This window comes from Centroberyx gerrardi, chromosome 2, assembly GCF_048128805.1.
Source record: "Centroberyx gerrardi isolate f3 chromosome 2, fCenGer3.hap1.cur.20231027, whole genome shotgun sequence".
NCBI lineage: Eukaryota > Metazoa > Chordata > Actinopteri > Beryciformes > Berycidae > Centroberyx > Centroberyx gerrardi.
The window spans coordinates 27,685,057-27,702,491 of NC_135998.1; the positions used below are offsets into that span (position 1 = coordinate 27,685,057).

Here is a 17,435-nt window from a genome sequence, read left to right on the forward strand (position 1 = left end):
GAACCTCTGATTTATCAATCTTGCTTTACTTTTCTGTTGTATCTGAAATAGATTAAGAGTGTGTCTGAGTTAAATTTGCAGCCTCATTATTTCCAGAACTGTAGCATTGCGGCAAACATCGGCACAATAATTTCAGAAGATTTTGATCCAAGAAATCCCATCTGAGAAGATCTTTTTGTTGTTGGTTATGATTTAGTATAATAGCATAACTGTCTACTGCAGATGGACAGTCATCCTAATGTATTCTCTCGCTGGGCTAATTTCTAGGAGAGAAATAAAACTTCCTCACTTTGCTGGGGACCCACTGGTTCCCATTCAAGCGCCCCACTGTGGTCCCTGGATCCCAGTTTGGGAACCACTGCCCCACAGACGGAGAAGGAAATCCTTCAGGTTAACCGTATGGAAGAATTATTTGGACTAAATTAGATTGTGAAGGCATAAATAAATATACTTTATGTATGTCAAAATAATAAAAAAAAAGAAATGTCAGCATAAATGAATACACGCATTATTTCATAAATAGACAATCATACTGAGTGCATCATACTGAGTGGTTACTAGTAACCACCTTTCCATTAGTTCCCATGTAGGGTAGGGTGATGCTCTACTTTACTTGAGGAGACACAGAAATAGTAACTAATATGGAGGTAATTAGGAAGTAATGGTTTGTTATTGGTTAAGTGCCATTTAGCACCTTATTCAGAGCTAATTAGGAACGATTCATTAAGTAAGTGCTCATTATGCAAATTCACAAATATCCAGGAAGATACTGGTTCATTAACATGGTATCTAACAGTCTGATCTTAAGTAACACTACCAAATGTGTGCTGAATACCCTCCATATAAAAGCGTAGAGCTGAGAGCGCCTCACCTGTGCGGCGGAGGGGGGCGGGGCCAGGCCGGGCGGGGCCAGGTCGGGCGGGGCGGGGTGTTAACTCATCTGTCCTCATATCACTCCAGTCAAGACTTCATTCACAGAAGTTTCTGTGCGTCAAAACACCATCAGCGACATGAGCGGACGAGTCGGAGACTTAAGCCCGAAGCAGGCAGAAATCTTAACTGAGGTTGGGAACGAAAAATCACGATAATGCCTAGAATGTAACCATAGGGTCTGTGGTACTATAATGAGTTTATAGTGACCTTATCGTGCTTTATGGTATTTTTATGGTATCTTTTATCACCATAATAGGCCTACTCTTACTATATTCATTTAGGGACTTAAAATGTGTCAGTAGTGAGTTTATAGCAACCTTATTATATGGTAATTGTATCTCCTATGGTTAGGGTATAATATTCCTAAAGTATGAAGTTATTGTGTGGCTGCGATATTTGCATAGCCTACTATCCAGGTTGTGCTGAAACCTGTAGGCTAATGTTGATATATGTGTATCATTATGTCAATGTTATAACTGCTTTTGGCTTATAGCCTAGGCTACCATGTATTATATGTAGCCTATTATTATTACTATGTTTTAGAGCTGGCCTAGGCTTTGTATTGTTTAACCTTTCCATCGTTGTGTTGATGTCACATTGTCCTGCTGTATTTAACTGTGTGATGCGTGGTGTGTGTGTGTGTGTGTGTGTGTGTGTGTGTGTGTGTGTGTGTGTCCAGTTTCGGGGCAGGATCCAGGACATCCTCCCCGACCTGCCTGCACAGCACGACCACTACCTGCTCCGCTGGCTCAGAGGTGAGACCGTGCAGCCTCCACTCTGCTGCCCGCCTGACACTCAGCACTTGTTTTGCATTTCCACTGTGGGCAGGATGCTGGCAAAACAGCAGTGATGTTCAAGGTCACTTCAGTGCACTTCCAATTCAAATAAGCTTTATTGGCGTGAAGGGAAGAGAACCAGCACTGCCAAAGCGTTTCAGCACATTGCAAATTTTGCAAGATAGTCAGTCCGTTAGATAGGAAATTGCAAAATAACTACTCTCTACAGACAGAAAAGAAAAACAAAACACAGTGAATATAGGAGCTGAAGTGGTGCAAATCATTTTCATCAATTGTTCAAAAACAAATTAAATAATTCAGTAATTATTTCTGATTTTAAACACTGGATGGCTCTTACAGTCTGACACTTAATCTGCCATGGAGGGAGATTCTCCAGCTTGTTTGTGTGGCTGGTTGCCTAAACCTTGTTTATTCATTTGTTTATTTATAGTATGTCTAACAGTCAGGAAACCAAATGCAACATGGGATATATGCCAGTCATCTGCACCACGCCGGGATGTAGTGGAGGGAAAACCCATGTAAAAATATAATTGATTTTGGTATTTTGGTGGTTGTTGGACTTGAAATTATCAACTGTAGGTAAAAGCTGAGCCACCTGTACAAAATGTGGTAATTCTAATTGACTATAATACTATATCATACAACTATAATATACAAAATAATGAATATAAAAATGAATGAATTGATAGGTAAAGATACCATAGTCACAATCCTTGAATGAAACTCGCTGTGAGGTTTCTGCTCATGTGGAGCAGCATGGGAACAGGTTCCCGCATGGGACTGCAGAGCAGAGTGTGTGTGTAGCCTCTCCGGCAGTTTCTGCTCTCTGCCCTCAGGCTTTAATCTGCCACAGGCATCTGACACAATAGGTTGTTTCACGGTGACAGCCAATACACAAGCATTGTTTTGAGAGGAAAGTTAACTGTTTGTAACCTCTAATCAGGTGGCAGGTTTCTCTCAGTCTGTCAGTGACAGTGTTAGGTGATGTTAAATACAGGCTGTCTGTTAGTCTGTTGCTTTCCAGGTAGACTGAGTATAGCCTACTGACACGTATTAGACCATGATTCACCTGTTCTGGCTTGAGATTGACTTTTTACCGGACTAACTGGTGGAGATCCACCAGTACAAGTCCAGCAGATTCTGTAAAGCATTCTGTAAGCATGACCATTCTTAATCTGAATCATGCATGAAATAAGGCAATAATTAAATGTTCATTATAAAGCATTAACTCTGGCTATTTGAAGAGACACAAATTAGTAACTAGATCCAAAATAATAATTAAAAATATGTACGTTATGGGGCCTGTCTTCTCATTTTCCTCTGATGTCTTTCATTCAAAACATTCAAAACATCAAGCGTTGGCTATTCAGTTATTCAAATTCAAATGTCTTAGGCTACTAATGAATGTTGATTTGACTTTTTTGTTGGACTAGCCCACCAAAGGACAAAGTTATTGATTCTGCAGAACGGCTTTTTACATTTTAACCCAATTTGTGAGAGTGTGTTAACTCTCATTGCCCCACAGTCAAAAAGAATCTTGCTTTGCCTGGATCTCAGATGAGCAGAGTGTGAAATACCAACAGTCTCTCCTGTAAAATTTCCACTTGTCTGGAATTGTCCAGTTGTGCTTCACCAACATCATATTTAACATGGTTGAATATCATTAAATTATTCTTTGAAGAATTATTTTGCACATGTAGGAGTTGACTGCATGATGCAAAATGGAGGATTTAATCTCTTTGATGCTGAAAAAAAAATCGAGCAAATGAGTCTATTTTGAAACATTGACAGAGAAGATGAAGTCTATTCAGCCTTTAGTTAGTTGCCTTTAATTAGTATCATTGGCTGTGAAGAGGAGTGTTGAATTTGAAAGTATTATTTCCCTCCCATCCACTCCAACCCATCTGACCCAGTAATTAACCCACATATTAATGAGAGGAGCAATAAGAATTTAATCACTGTTTTCTTCACCAGATGAACCGTGATTCATCTTCAACCATTCAGGTTTTGTAGAGTGTTTTATCAGATGGTTGTTAAATTCATCACCATTAGTTTTTTCCTGTAACACTCCTCCTGCTGCCCCTATGCCCATGACAACATACAATATTTATTCAGCCAGAAGGGTTTGAATTACCTGGAAAGTCAGCTCAACTCACTGTTCATATCCCACATGAAGTCTGATTTTATGCTGTATGAAATTAGTCACTGTTTTTAAGATTTCTGATTACTTCATACACAAGTTTTAGTGTATTTCTGTACTTATTTCCCTATTGTTCCACTATGTGTTTTCATTTATTGAAGTGGACCAGACTAGAGTAGGTATAAGAGTAGGATAAAATATAATATGCATAGGCTGGTATCTATAAAAAAAAAACCTGGATTAAAAACTAGTAACTACACATTGCTACATAGACATAGAAATTGCTGTTATACTAATTTGATTATCATTGCATTATCAGAGATTCCTAAGTATTTTTAGTAATCATTTTAATGATTCTATTGGCTTCTGTATGCAGTCTTTTTGTGTATGTTGTGCTCAAATCAGAGCTTTATAGTTTCTCAGGTCTAATAGTACACTCAGTGTTGTTGAGCAGGAAGTGTGTGTGCTGCAGGACACATCTAGGACGTCCTGTGACTGTTATGCAGAGGCCCAGTAGTTCAAGGAGGGCTGAATCGATAGGGGACCCAGTTAGTTCAATATTTGCATTGGCTGTCGACCTTGGTCAAATTCTTCGCCTCACTGCAAAAAGGCCAAATGTATTCAACTGTGTCAGGTTTGCTATTGTACTGTCAACAGACATTGTTGCACTGGAGCTGGTACAACATGATACAATTTGAAGAAGTAGTTCATAACCCCATTATTTTCTCTTCTAATCAAGGACTTTTTCTTTTCCCAGCCCGCAGCTTCAATGTTCAGAAAGCTGAAGCCATGATCAGGAAGGTGAGGTCTTTGTTTCATTAACACACTGTCATCACCCAGTTTATTCTCTATCACTGGGTTGATGACAGCCCATTTCCCTTGCATTGGTCATATGTACACCCATCAGTTATACCTGGTGATATGCATGTGATCTGTGGGCTGTAATAACTGAAGCAAGTATATAGACTGTATGTGCAACACAGTAAGAGATGGTAGAAATACTGAGAATACAGGCTGGGAAAATGTTGCAATGAGAATAGTTTTGTATCAAGGGGATTATGAATTATCTCCTACAAACTCTGTTAGTCTTAAAGCTACTAAAGGCTAATTCTCATCTACGGACACAAACACACACACACACACACACACACACACACACACACACACGCACGCACACGCACACACAATACATCACAATATATTGAAATTCAATATATCGCAATGCAAAAATGTGACAATACATATCGTGGGGCAAAACAAAAATAATTGTGATATTAGCTACATTTTACTCTGCTGTAGTAATCTCATATGAGACACCTTGACCATCACAATTTCACAAGCTCTCCATTGAAATTATATTATTTGCATTGTAATGACATTTTTAAATTGTTGTTTACATTCTAGATAGATAGATAGATAGATAAATAGATAGATAGATAGATAAATAAACAGACGACTAATGACAACAACAACAACAACAACAACAACAGCAGCACCACCCAACCGCAACAACAGGACACCCCAACATTATATCACATTTGATTTATTACATCAATCTCAAGGATACATTGGAGATATTTAATACTGAAGGCATCAAGATGTCCAATGTGCTGATGATAGATGCGCAGGCTTCAGCTCTATATAGTAGCATTCACACTCATATTGTTCGGTAGAAATACATAAACACCTGTTAGATATTATATTATCAAGCCTGACTTTTGCTTGCTTTGCTGACTACCAAGTGACTTCTCCCCCTACCTCCCCCCCTCTGTCTGCAGCACCTGGAGTTCAGGAGACAGGTGAAAGCAGACACCATCATATCTGACTGGAATCCTCCCGAGGTACAGACGCTGCACATGAAACAAATTATGATCATAACTGTGAAAGAGTTTTGTACGAAAGAGGATTAGGGCCACATGTGAAAAATGTATTTGAGTTCTGACTTTAAACTCAGAATTCTACCTTTTTTCCTCAGAATTCTGACTTTAATCTCAGAATCTCAGAATGATGAATTTAAACTCAGAACTCAAATACATTTTTCACATGTGGCCCTAATCCTCTTCCGTAGTTTTGCCTTGCTTGCTTGGCATTATTATTAACACAAGCTTGTCTGCACCCTGCACTTTGACATCAGAAATGTGTCTTTTGTCCTTCATCATAACCCATGGTGCGGTCACCAGGTGATTGAGAAGTATGTGTCCGGTGGGATGTGCGGGTACGACCTGGAGGGGAGTCCCATCTGGTACGATGTCATCGGCCCCCTGGATCCCAAAGGCCTCATGCTGTCGGCCACCAAGCAGGACTTCATGAAGACCAAGATCAGGCACACAGAGATGCTGCGCAGGGAGTGTCGGAGACAGTCTGAGAAGGTCGGGACAGAGAAATCTTCTCTGCTTCTGCACTTTCTTTTGTTATTTCATATTTGATCTCTTATTCTGTCTCTCCTCTCCTCTCCTCTCCTCTCCTCTCCTCTCCTCTCCTCTCCTCTCCTCTCCTCTCCTCTCCTCTCCTCTCCTCTCCTCTCTCTTAGCTGGGGAAGAATATTGAAGCCATCACTCTGATCTATGACTGTGAAGGCCTGGGGCTGAAACACATGTGGAAGCCTGCTATTGAAGCCTATGGGGAGGTTTGTCAGCGACTCACACCACAGCCATGATGTAGCATCAGTGGATCGATGTGCATGGAATGAGTGTAGAGACAACTGTGAAACTCTGATACCAAAGTTCAAACAAGTTAAACATGTCAACATCTCTCTGACAGATCCTCACCATGTTTGAAGAGAACTATCCAGAAGGGCTAAAAAGACTGTTTCTTATCAAAGGTATGTTACCTCAGTGTGTGTGTGTGTGTGTGTGTGTGTGTGTGTGTGTGACTTGGTTCCAGGTCTACTTCTGTGTCACGGCTATGTTTCTGATTCTAGCTTTTATCGACGGTTTTTCAAATTTCTGTCTTCTTTCTCTCTTTGCTGCAGCTCCCAAGATTTTCCCCATGGCCTATAACCTGGTCAAACACTTTCTGTGTGAGGAAACACGATGTAAGATTATCATTTTGGGAGGTGAGACCGTTTTCTTATCCCAGAGTAGAACAAAAACATTGCTTATGACGTGCATGTTGACAAAAATCAATAGTTGTATCCCTCCTAATCTCTCCTCTGTTTACAGATAACTGGCAAGAAGTGTTACGTAAACATATTGACCCAGCGCAGCTTCCAGTGGTCTACGGAGGAACGCTCACTGATCCTGATGGAGACCCTCGCTGCCGAACCATGGTGAGTCCAAGTCAACTTTGCTCAAGTCCCAAGTCAGTCTCAAGTCTTGAGGCACAAGTCTCAAGTCAAGTCACAAGTCTAAATGTAGAACAGCAAGTCAAGTCAGAACAAATCAAGAGTCCAGTATCAATTTAATATCTTAAAGAAAACTAAATATCTAGGACTTTTCAATGCAATATGGTTTTAATAGGATAAAAACTTGGTAAGAGCATCATCAGTTTGATTTCTAGAATCAGTTTCAACTTCAATAAATTCAATCATTCCATACAAATTCAGAAAACAGAATTTAAATTCAGTCGTCTGCTGGAACAAATCTCATCACTTTCAATCTAAGTCATTTACACAAACACAAGATCTCAAGTCAAGACTTTAGAAACCTTTTCAAGTCATCAAAGTACAAGTCAAAGTCAAGTCCCAAGACACCAGAACCCAAGTCAAGTCAAGTCTCAAGTCTTCTCTTCATGCCAAGTTTCAAATCCTGACTCAAGTCCAAGTCATGTGACTCGAGTCCCCACCTCTGCTGTCTTTTTGAATATGTTTTTTGGTGTGTTGTGGTTGCAGATCAACTGCGGCGGCACGGTGCCCCGGTCCTACTACGTCCAGGACTCTGTGAAGGTTCAGTATGACAGCAGCGTGACCATCAGCCGCGGCTCTGTCTTCCAGCTGGAGTATGACATCACCGCACCCAGCAGCCTTCTGAGGTAACACTGCTGGTGCATAATCAGTGGTCCAGAACTGGGTGAGATAGATCTGAGCAGGCCGAAAATCTGCACAAAACTGACCGATGACTGCAGAAGGCCTACAGCCTCTGGTCTGTTCTGCAGTTTTGGACAGAGGATGCAGGACAAATTTGTGTGTAAAGAAGCAATTACTCTGATTTTATCTTAAACTGATGCTTTTGACCATCACTTATCAGACAACCTTGCATCAACATATATACATTTATAACCTCTCTCCTCTGCCCCCGCTTCCTTCACAGGTGGCAGTTTGCCAGTGACGGGGCAGATATAGGTTTCGGTGTGTACAGGCGAACCCGGGAGGGAGGCGGTCAGAAAGTGGCCGACATGCTCCAGGTTCTGCCCAGTGAACGTTACAATGCGCACCTCGTCCCGGAGGACCGCTCGCTCACCTGCCCCGAGCCTGGAGTCTGTGAGTAATCGCACACAAACACAAACACACTCGGTTCCTGATCGTCTGAGACAAACCCGCAGGACTCATTCTGTCCTTCGTTTTGTGCAGACGTGCTGCGGTTTGACAACAGCTATAGCTTCCTCCAGTCCAAGAGGGTGAGCTACAAAGTCGAGGTCGTCCCTCCTCCGGACGGCCAGATGCAGAGCCGGGGCAGAGGAGACAGCAGGCTGCAGTGAGACACACAGCCTGTGACAGAGGGGTCCCACCTGGATCAAGGCAAACTGTTGTCAACTGCTCTGAACCCTTGGCTCGTGATAACGGTGACTGGTTGGCACTGATCATTCACAACAAAATCAGCGCTCTTGCATTGTGTTGTGGCAGGACATATGAAAATAATTCCTAGTCCAAATTTTTTCATCATTTTACCAACATTTCATACCAGAACCACTGGCTGTGCAGCTTTACCATATAGCAGAAGGAACAGTTTCTAATGCTGCATGACTACATCCCCACCCACTGGCTCCATGCGGCGCCTACAGGCAGCTCCAAGGTGGAACAAGCTGCAGGCGGATCAGACACATGGAGCTGGTTGGGTTTGTTAGCTGGAGCTCACCAGAAACAAAGGGCTGCTGCTCTCAGTGTGTGGCTGGCTGTTTTAGGAGAAATACCTCATGGATACTGGAATTACTGGCTTTCCAACGGCCGGGGTCTGGAGCCCAGACCCCTAAGTGCAAATCTATAGCAGCTAAGCCCCCGAGGGACCAGAGAAGTTAAAAGAGAGAAGCCACAAAGGGAACCAGACCTTTTTATTTCTCTCTTGCCTAGTTTCTGTTTTGCTTTCCACAATAAAAGCGCCTGGTCGTTCAGTGGTGGAGAGCTGTATCTCCTGCCATGTGTTTGATTATTATACAGCCACACTGTTCTCACTACCTGCCCATTCCCGTTACAATCTGAAAATGACTGTTGTACTATAATGTGTTGGAATGAAGAATATTAATGATGAATTTTGAATATGTGCTATCTGAACACAGCCTTGAAAACCATTGTAAAATCTTCCTCAAAATGACAGTTAATGTATATAAAATGAAGAGGACATAATGATTTCTTTTTTTAATTTATGGAAACTCTTTAGCTTTTGATATATAGTATGTAGCCTATACATGAATAAAGAAGAATGAAGGAAATTAAGAAAATGTGATTTTTTTAAGTTGTGTCATCAGTGTCATATTCTTTTAAATTTATATTCTAATCTCCTTTGGTTCACCTTAGAAGCCAAAGTTTTTACCTCCAGCTGATTTTGACCACTAGGTGGCACTGTAAGCAGGGACAAAGGGAAATCCTACCCAGCGTTCATATTACATAGTTGGTCACTGATATATTATGATTAAAAAATAAATGCATTTTTCAGAAAAATGTTGAGACTAGTTCACTGGGGATATTATCAGAAAAATGAATGGAGCTTGATGCAGTGAGTAGGTTGGCAAATAGCCAACAATGTAAAGATAATTAGGAGTCCAATTGAGCCTTTGGGTTCGACTCCTGTCTTGTCTTAACCCATAATAATTATACATTATTCAACTAAATAGACAGACAGACAGACAGACAGACAGATAGATAGATAGATAGATAGATAGATAGATAGATAGATAGGTTAAATGTCAACTCCATTGACTGAGACTGAGACCCCTAGTGTAAACCTCGGCCACCAGACTCTGTGTGGAGAAACCTCGCACTTCAGATTCACAGAAATCATCACAGGAGAAATGCTGAGTCGACTAAAACGCGACAGACCAGCGACTGCCTGTGCCGCCTGTCTGCATCCAGCAAGCTGAATGTGAGCGGGCACGGTGCCAGAGAGATGCAGGGTGGTGCAGGAGGGGGGAGGGGAGGGGGGGCACAGATGCCATGTGCCTTTACATAACAGATGGGTCTGGATACAATTGGATAAGAAACCGCTGGCCACAACAGCATCCGCTCTGCCGCATTGCTCTGGGCCCGTCGGAGAGACTAACAAGCTCGGCTCCGCTGTGGGGTAAAAAAATGAAGGATGACGCAGGATGAATGCATTTTTTTTCCGGGCTTGTTTACCTTGCGTGAAGCATGGCTGCTGCTGATGTAGCCTTGCTGCAGTCTATTTTGGGTGAGGTGTTGTTGTCAGGTATAGAGCATCACAATAAAGGACTGTAGTAATCCTGTTACACATTTGAGAAGGATGCTACGCAAATATCACACAACTATGAGTCCCAGCAGGAACATCGTAGGCATATTATATCATACCTAATTAATGTGTGTGTGTGTGTGTGTGTGTGTGTGTGTGTATGTGTGAGTGAGAGAGAGACAGAGAGAGAGAGAGAGAGAGAGAGAGAGAGAGAGAGAGAGAGAGAGAGAGAGAGATTGTGTGTGTATTGACCCTATACCTGCCGCTGTCCGGTAGGCGGTGATAACGGGGGGGTGGGTGGGGGTGGAGGGGCGGAGCCGCTCGGACATGAGTAAATGACGTCAGCTCCCAGGTCGCCGAGGAGTGAAACAAACATGGCGACAGAATGGAGCGGACAGCAGGGCTATGTTCTCACTGTAATCATATTTCTATGGAGTGTGGTCGGCGGGCGCACCGAGGCGGCGACCTCCGGCGTCAGCGGCAGCGGCAGCGGGAGCCAGGTGCTCGGCATGCGGCTGGAGAGGAGCGACAAGCCGGCCGCCACCACTGACGACGGTGTCATCCAGGTAACTGAGGAGAGCGCCGTCCAGCTCCGGTTTTACGGGGTGCAGCTTCACTCGGGTACCTGGACGCAGATCCGCTTCACCGAACTTACGGACGGCGACGAGGAGGAGGAGGAGGAGGAAGAGGGCGAGAGGGAGGAGGCGGCGGCGAGGGAGGCGAGGAGCGGCAGCGGCATGGACCCGCCGGACAGGACTTGTGCCGATTTCACTAAAGACATCAGCATCGGGACCTTCATGAACGTCAGCAGTCGAGGGACGTCAGGGATTCTCGGCATGAACATTAAGCCGCTTCGCAAGAGCGAGCCGCAGAAGGAGTATGCCCTCTGCATCCTGAGCGCAGACGGGAGCAGGTGGGTGCGGATGGGAGACAGTGACGGCAAGCTCCTGGTGGTGGAGGAGAAGAAGTCCCTGCTGCCCATGTGGCTGCAGGGCATCCTCATCTCCTGCCTGCTGGTGCTCTCCGGGATGTTCAGTGGGCTGAACCTGGGGCTGATGGCCCTGGACCCCATGGAGCTCCGCATCGTCCAGAGCTGTGGCACAGACAAGGAGAAGAAGTACGCCCGCAAAATCGAGCCCATCCGCAGCAAGGGGAACTACTTGCTGTGCTCCCTGCTGCTGGGCAACGTCTTGGTGAACACCACGCTCACCATCCTGCTCGATGACCTCATAGGCTCCGGGCTGGGTGCCGTGGTCGCCTCCACCATTGGCATCGTTATCTTCGGTGAGATCGTACCCCAGGCGCTGTGCTCCCGCCACGGGCTGGCCGTGGGTGCCAACACCATAATGGTGACCAAGCTCTTCATGTTTCTGACCTTCCCGCTGTCTTTCCCTGTGAGCAAGCTGCTGGACGTCTTACTGGGCCAGGAGATCGGCACCGTGTACAACCGGGAGAAGCTCGTGGAGATGCTCAAAGTGACGGAGCCCTACAACGACCTGGTCAAAGAGGAGATGAACATGATCCAGGGCGCCCTGGAGCTGCGGACCAAAACCGTGGAGGATGTGATGACGCCCCTGCCGAACTGCTTCATGATCCAAGCGGACGCCGTGCTCGATTTCAACACCATGTCGGAGATCATGGAGAGCGGGTACACTCGCATTCCCGTGTTTGACGACGAAAGGTCCAACATTGTGGACATCCTGTATGTGAAGGACCTGGCGTTCGTGGACCCGGACGACTGCACCACCCTGAAGACCATCACCAAGTTCTACAACCACCCTGTGCACTTTGTCTTCCACGACACCAAGCTGGACGCCATGCTGGAGGAGTTCAAGAAAGGTGTGTCGGTAGACCTGTGTCTCTGAGTGACTGACTGATTTCTTGTGTGTGTGTGTGTGTGTGTGTGTGTGTGTGCATGCATATGTGGGCCTGCATATAACTGTGTGCGATAGTATAGGGTTTTCAATCATGCGCCATCATGACACCCCCCCCCCCCCCCCCCACACACACACACACACACACACAAACACACACACATACTGTATTGACCAGCGTATTGACGAGTGGAACATCCAAGCCCCCATGTACACACACATAACAGGGAACAGCAAGACAAATGTGACCCTCCATATAACAAACATCCCATCAAAGCAACATTTCATCCAGGTGCTCATCTGTGCTCCTGTTGATAATAACAAGTCCGTGTTCAGCAGAAGGCCAGAGTGCAGGCTTCTGCCTCAGTAGCACCAGCACACCTGACTCAGGCCTGCTGACTGTGACTTGGCACAGATGGGTTTCAGTCTGGCTAGGCTACAGAGTGCTGTCATCAAGGCTAGAAGCTATCAGGAGCTATTATTATTCTTCTTATTATTATTATTAACCAGTCAAGTCCCGATATGTTTCATTAATGCTGTGGCTACACCTCATACAGCCAGGGGAGAGACGGTACATAAGGGATTTCTCACTTTGGTCTTTCACAGCAGACTCCTGTTCTGCATTTATCATGACTTCTCAGTCAACATTTACAGCTTATGACAGCCACTAACTGTACATTGCATGGCAGGCATTTATTTATTGGCCACACCAGTGTTCCCACTAAGCCAGCGGGTGTCCAGTTCAGTGCCGTGAAAGACTCTGCAGGTTTTCATTACACCTAAACACCACAGCAGCTGGTTTCACTGATTATCACCTTCAACCAGAGAGGAGGAGCTGATCAGTGACTTTTCCATAAATAAAAGATTATTATGTAATGCAACAGCCTAAATGATTAGACTATACCAAACTATGTGTCCTCTGCACAGCCACGCATTTCTTCTAAAGTGCTGGTGATTGCAGGAACAAACAATGTCCATGTGGAAGTAGGTTCACCGCACACTAGACTGGCTTTAATCTCTCTATATTGTCATGAAGCTCAGCAGAAAACAGGTGTGTTCAAAGTAAAAGGAACTATATAAGTGAGTAAATAAGTACATAAATAAGTAACTAAGTCTATAAGTAAATGAGTGTATAATAGCTAAATAAGTAAAGTGTATAAATTAGAAAATAACCGCGTAAATAAGTAAATAAATAAATAAGTCAAGGTAGATATTAAGTAGTATATAATTAGGTAAATAGGTATGTAAATGAGTAAATAAGTCGCTAAGTATAAAAATGGATAAATAAGTACGTAAATATACAAGTAAATATATGCATACTTGAGAAAGTCAATTACAATAACCAGGTTATACAAGCCTTTTCCCTAAATATATTGCAGTTAAGTTAAAATAGCTATAAGTGAAGTTAAATAGCTTCGAATGGAAGCTATCGAATGGAATGGAAAATAAATGCATTAATTAATAAACACATTGTGATAACACCAACACCAACAATTTTCAATTAGGAATCAAGTTTCTTGTGGATATGTAGTGTATCTAAGAAATTAGGCCATTCAATCAGCTAGTACTTTAGTCCTAATTGACGATTGTTGGTGTTATATCACAATGTGTTTATTTTCCATTCAATGTATCTTTATAGCTATTTAACTTTTGCAATATATTTAAGGAAAAGGCTTGTATCACCAGGTTATTGTAATTGACTTCCTCAAGTATGCATATATAATTATTTATTTACTTAATCATTTACGTACTTATTTACCTAATTATATACTCGTCTACATATAGACTTGTTTACTTATTTATGTGCTTATTTACTTGTGTGCTTACAGTATTTACTCATATAGTTACATATTAACTCTTATTTTATTTACTCATTTATATACTTTTCTTTATTCACATATTATGTAGTTGTGCTGTAAAGATGTGCATTTAATTTTGATATTGTAAGTAATCACGGTGCTTTTTGTCATCATTGTCAGCATCATTACCATACTTGGTGTTATTCTCGTATTTTTTGTGATGTTAGATATTGCTTTGTAAATATACGTCACATGATAAAGTGACAGGCACATGACAAAATATGACTTGAACACACCTGTTTTCTATTGCTGAATCAAGGCTAAATCTGAGGAAGCGGATGCGTTTCTGTAGCATTGTGTACTTGCTGACAGATGAAGGTGTGTGTCTGTGTTTGTGTTGTGGCAAACAATGACCTGGTGAGCCAATCAGCAGTCACTTTAGTCAAAGAACAGGTATGGTTATTGGATGAAAGGGGATGTAATGTACTAAACTGTGGCATTGAATGTTATAACATATTTTGCCAGTCAGTAGTACCGACCTGATTCGATCTGTGCCAAAAAAGCGCCGACCATCGGTACTCAGCCATTGTACCACATCATGCACTCAGGGTCACATAGTAGGAAAACCGCCCTTCAACTGGAAAGCCCAGTTTCAAGCCCTTTTGACAGCTAACATCCACCCTGTTGAAGTGTCCTTGAGCAAGACACTGAATGCCCACCAGCTCCAGACTGAGCTGCTCTGTAGCCGACCCTGACCTCTGACCTCTGACCTCCATGCGGAGGGGGGCAAGAGAAAGAGTTTCCCTACAGGGATCAGGAGAGTATCACTGAAATGCCAGAAGTAAGCGCTGTCATGGCGTTGACATCAGGTCAGTCTGTTATGTATTCAGGGGGAATGATGATGCTTCTTTGAGACGTGAGTCATGACCGAATCGTGTCACTAGCCATTGGCCGCAATGCGATGGGACCGTGCACAGAAAGGCAAAGGCCTCGGTCTGTGTTGTGTCACGGCGATGCCAATTCATAGTCCCAGCTGCTGCGGCTGATGGGGGGTTATTGCAGCCGATGAGACGGCACTCAGAGCACCGGTCACTAACGAGACCCGCTCCGCTGACTGCTGGCTTCCCTGCTTTTTAGAGATAGAGACTCTTAATCATCTAAGATAAGCCCAGGCTGCAGCTTACATTACCAGACAGTGACGGGATCCATTAGGACCAAAAGCCACTTAGAATCCTCTCTGTTTAAAGTTTTACTTTAATTTCCCCTTGAGTAGTTTCACAAGCAAGAGAAGCAGCTTTATGTAATTTCCATATTATTTGTGTATTGATTCTAAAGATTTATTTGAGTATTTTTGAGTGATTCGGTATGTTCAAACTTGGAATGGCAAGTAGTTTTAAGGCTTCACCATGGTGTCATTAAAAATGCTGCCTGCATGTAGAGCTGCAATAATTCAATATTTGTGTTCATCGTCTTTCAGTAAAATCATATTGTGACGATTATCATGATACACAATTCTGTTGTCTAAATGAATCCTAAAAAGTAATACTAATACTAATTAAAGTCAGATACAAATTAGGGAAAAATATTTTAAAATTCTCATTTTATCATGCTTAGTATTACCATGCAATTCAATGCGAAGAACATCAATTTGATTATTTAACATGTTATTTTGCACCTTAGCAGATATTGTTATATATCAATATCAAAATAATATCCTCTAATGATTTTCATTGTGTCCATACTGCCCAGCCCTATATTCATGATGACACCTAAACCAGTTTTAGGGTGCAGAAGTTGTGGCCTGGCGGCTTTGATCCACATGCTCGTTTCCACACGCAGGCAGACATGCCAGGAGGCCAAAGATGGACAATGCTGGTGGTTTTACACCCAGTGACAGGTTTTTGTCCTGGCAACAACAAACACGGTAACCCCACTCCTGTCAACCTAATGCTGTGGCTTTACTCGCCTCTCATTGGCTGGAGTATGACATGTCATCAGTGTTGATGGAATGTGAGCTCGCTAATTTGTGCGAGCGCTTGTTATTGAGCTGTTGGTTTGTGAGCGTCGTTATGTCACGTCAAGCACTTCTGACCTTCATTCTGTTTGTGACCGCATCGTAGCACAGACCCACAGAACTGTGTGTGGCAGGAACACATGCGCCCGTAACACCTAAGCATAAGGAAGCGAAACGGTCTCGTACACTTTTTTAATGAGAGCTTAGGAGAAGGAAGCCGGGAGTGGATTACTCTCTCTTGTTCTTGTTTTTTTTCTCCCTACCACATCCCTCTTTCTTGTCAGCTTTTTTCTTCCCACCGCCTCTCCCACCGTCTCTCGTCTTTATCTCATTTTGGCAGTTCCTCCAACTCCTTGTCTCCAAAGCTCTTAGTCCAGTCTGGTCTATATTAAGGAATCAGACTCAGCCTGTCCTCCCAGCAGTCGGGCTAAATCCACTGACGGCTCTGACAGATCTAACAGCAGTGTGACTGTAGTTACAGAGGAACGGAGTGAAGCGTCTCATCCAGCGGGGGGGGGAGGGGGGCTGAATCGTTTGATGGCCGACTGCTGACGTTTAGGAGGCAGTGTGTCTGTGAAACTGGCAACTTCCCGTCTAACCTTGCGTGCTTCTTCTCCTCCCTCGACGCTCATGAGCCGTGTTTCGTACTGCCCCACTTTCCTGCCGATTGATTCGTTAATAGCTTTGTGGTGGAAACATGTGCAGTGTGGAGGGAAGTGCCTGGGTCTGTTCAGGGCTGCGAAAGCACTAAAGCATTAAGGCAGATTAGTCCCAACAAGACTCTTAATGTTTTATGTTCACTTCTGCACAATATGTTGATATTTGATGTCGAGTTGTAACCATGTGACCTCTGCCCTCACCAGGTAAATCCCACCTGGCCATCGTCCAGAAGGTGAACAACGAGGGGGAGGGCGATCCCTTCTACGAGGTGCTGGGATTGGTCACCTTAGAGGACGTCATCGAGGAGATCATCAAGTCAGAGATCCTGGATGAGTCTGACCTTTACAGTGAGTCAACACTCCACATGGCCGCCACACATGGCACAGATGTAAAAATCGAATGTGCGCTCTCACTTCTCTGTCTACCGTCCCGTGTTTCTCTCTCCAGCTGATAACAGGAACAGGAAAAAAGTGGACCCCAATAAAAACAAGCGAGACTTCTCTGCCTTCAAGCACGAGAGCGACAGTAAGGTGAAGATCTCCCCTCAGCTGATGCTGGCAGCTCACCGCTTTCTGGCCACAGGTGAGCGGCGCGAACGTGGCGGCTAATCTCACAGCAAGCCAGCGGAGATCTGTTTGAATGTCACTCAACAGACTTTCTG

At 43.7% G+C, this 17,435-nt stretch overlaps 2 protein-coding genes across 2 annotated transcripts in view; both read left to right on the forward strand.

Annotated features, from left to right (window-relative positions):
• Positions 1 to 999: 999 nt before the first annotated feature.
• Positions 1,000 to 9,740, forward strand: sec14l7 (SEC14-like lipid binding 7). Its single transcript, XM_071898875.2, has 12 exons — positions 1,000 to 1,064; positions 1,613 to 1,688; positions 4,628 to 4,671; positions 5,649 to 5,711; positions 6,051 to 6,239; positions 6,401 to 6,496; positions 6,631 to 6,691; positions 6,842 to 6,925; positions 7,032 to 7,138; positions 7,700 to 7,839; positions 8,118 to 8,287; positions 8,378 to 9,740. Exons 1-12 carry the CDS (start codon positions 1,011 to 1,013, stop codon positions 8,503 to 8,505), a joined length of 1,212 nt encoding a protein of 403 aa, XP_071754976.1. The 5' UTR covers positions 1,000 to 1,010; the 3' UTR covers positions 8,506 to 9,740.
• Positions 9,741 to 10,762: 1,022 nt separating this feature from the next.
• The window catches only part of cnnm4a (cyclin and CBS domain divalent metal cation transport mediator 4a), a 19,540-nt gene continuing 12,867 nt past the window's right edge, over positions 10,763 to 17,435 (forward strand). Inside the window, exons 1-3 of the mRNA XM_071898186.2 lie at positions 10,763 to 12,266; positions 16,978 to 17,121; positions 17,222 to 17,356. Coding sequence (XP_071754287.2) covers positions 10,763 to 12,266; positions 16,978 to 17,121; positions 17,222 to 17,356 — 1,783 coding nt within the window. The remainder of the gene's footprint in view (positions 12,267 to 16,977; positions 17,122 to 17,221; positions 17,357 to 17,435) is intronic.

Excerpts from the sequence above, each read along its gene's own strand:
- sec14l7 (XM_071898875.2), top strand. The coding sequence starts at position 1,011 with ATGAGCGGACGAGTCGGAGACTTAAGCCCGAAGCAGGCAGAAATCTTA. Across the intron at positions 6,692-6,841 it reads AAGACTGTTTCTTATCAAAG|CTCCCAAGATTTTCCCCATG; the intron begins GTATGTTACCTC and ends TCTTTGCTGCAG. Across the intron at positions 7,840-8,117 it reads GCACCCAGCAGCCTTCTGAG|GTGGCAGTTTGCCAGTGACG; the intron begins GTAACACTGCTG and ends CTTCCTTCACAG.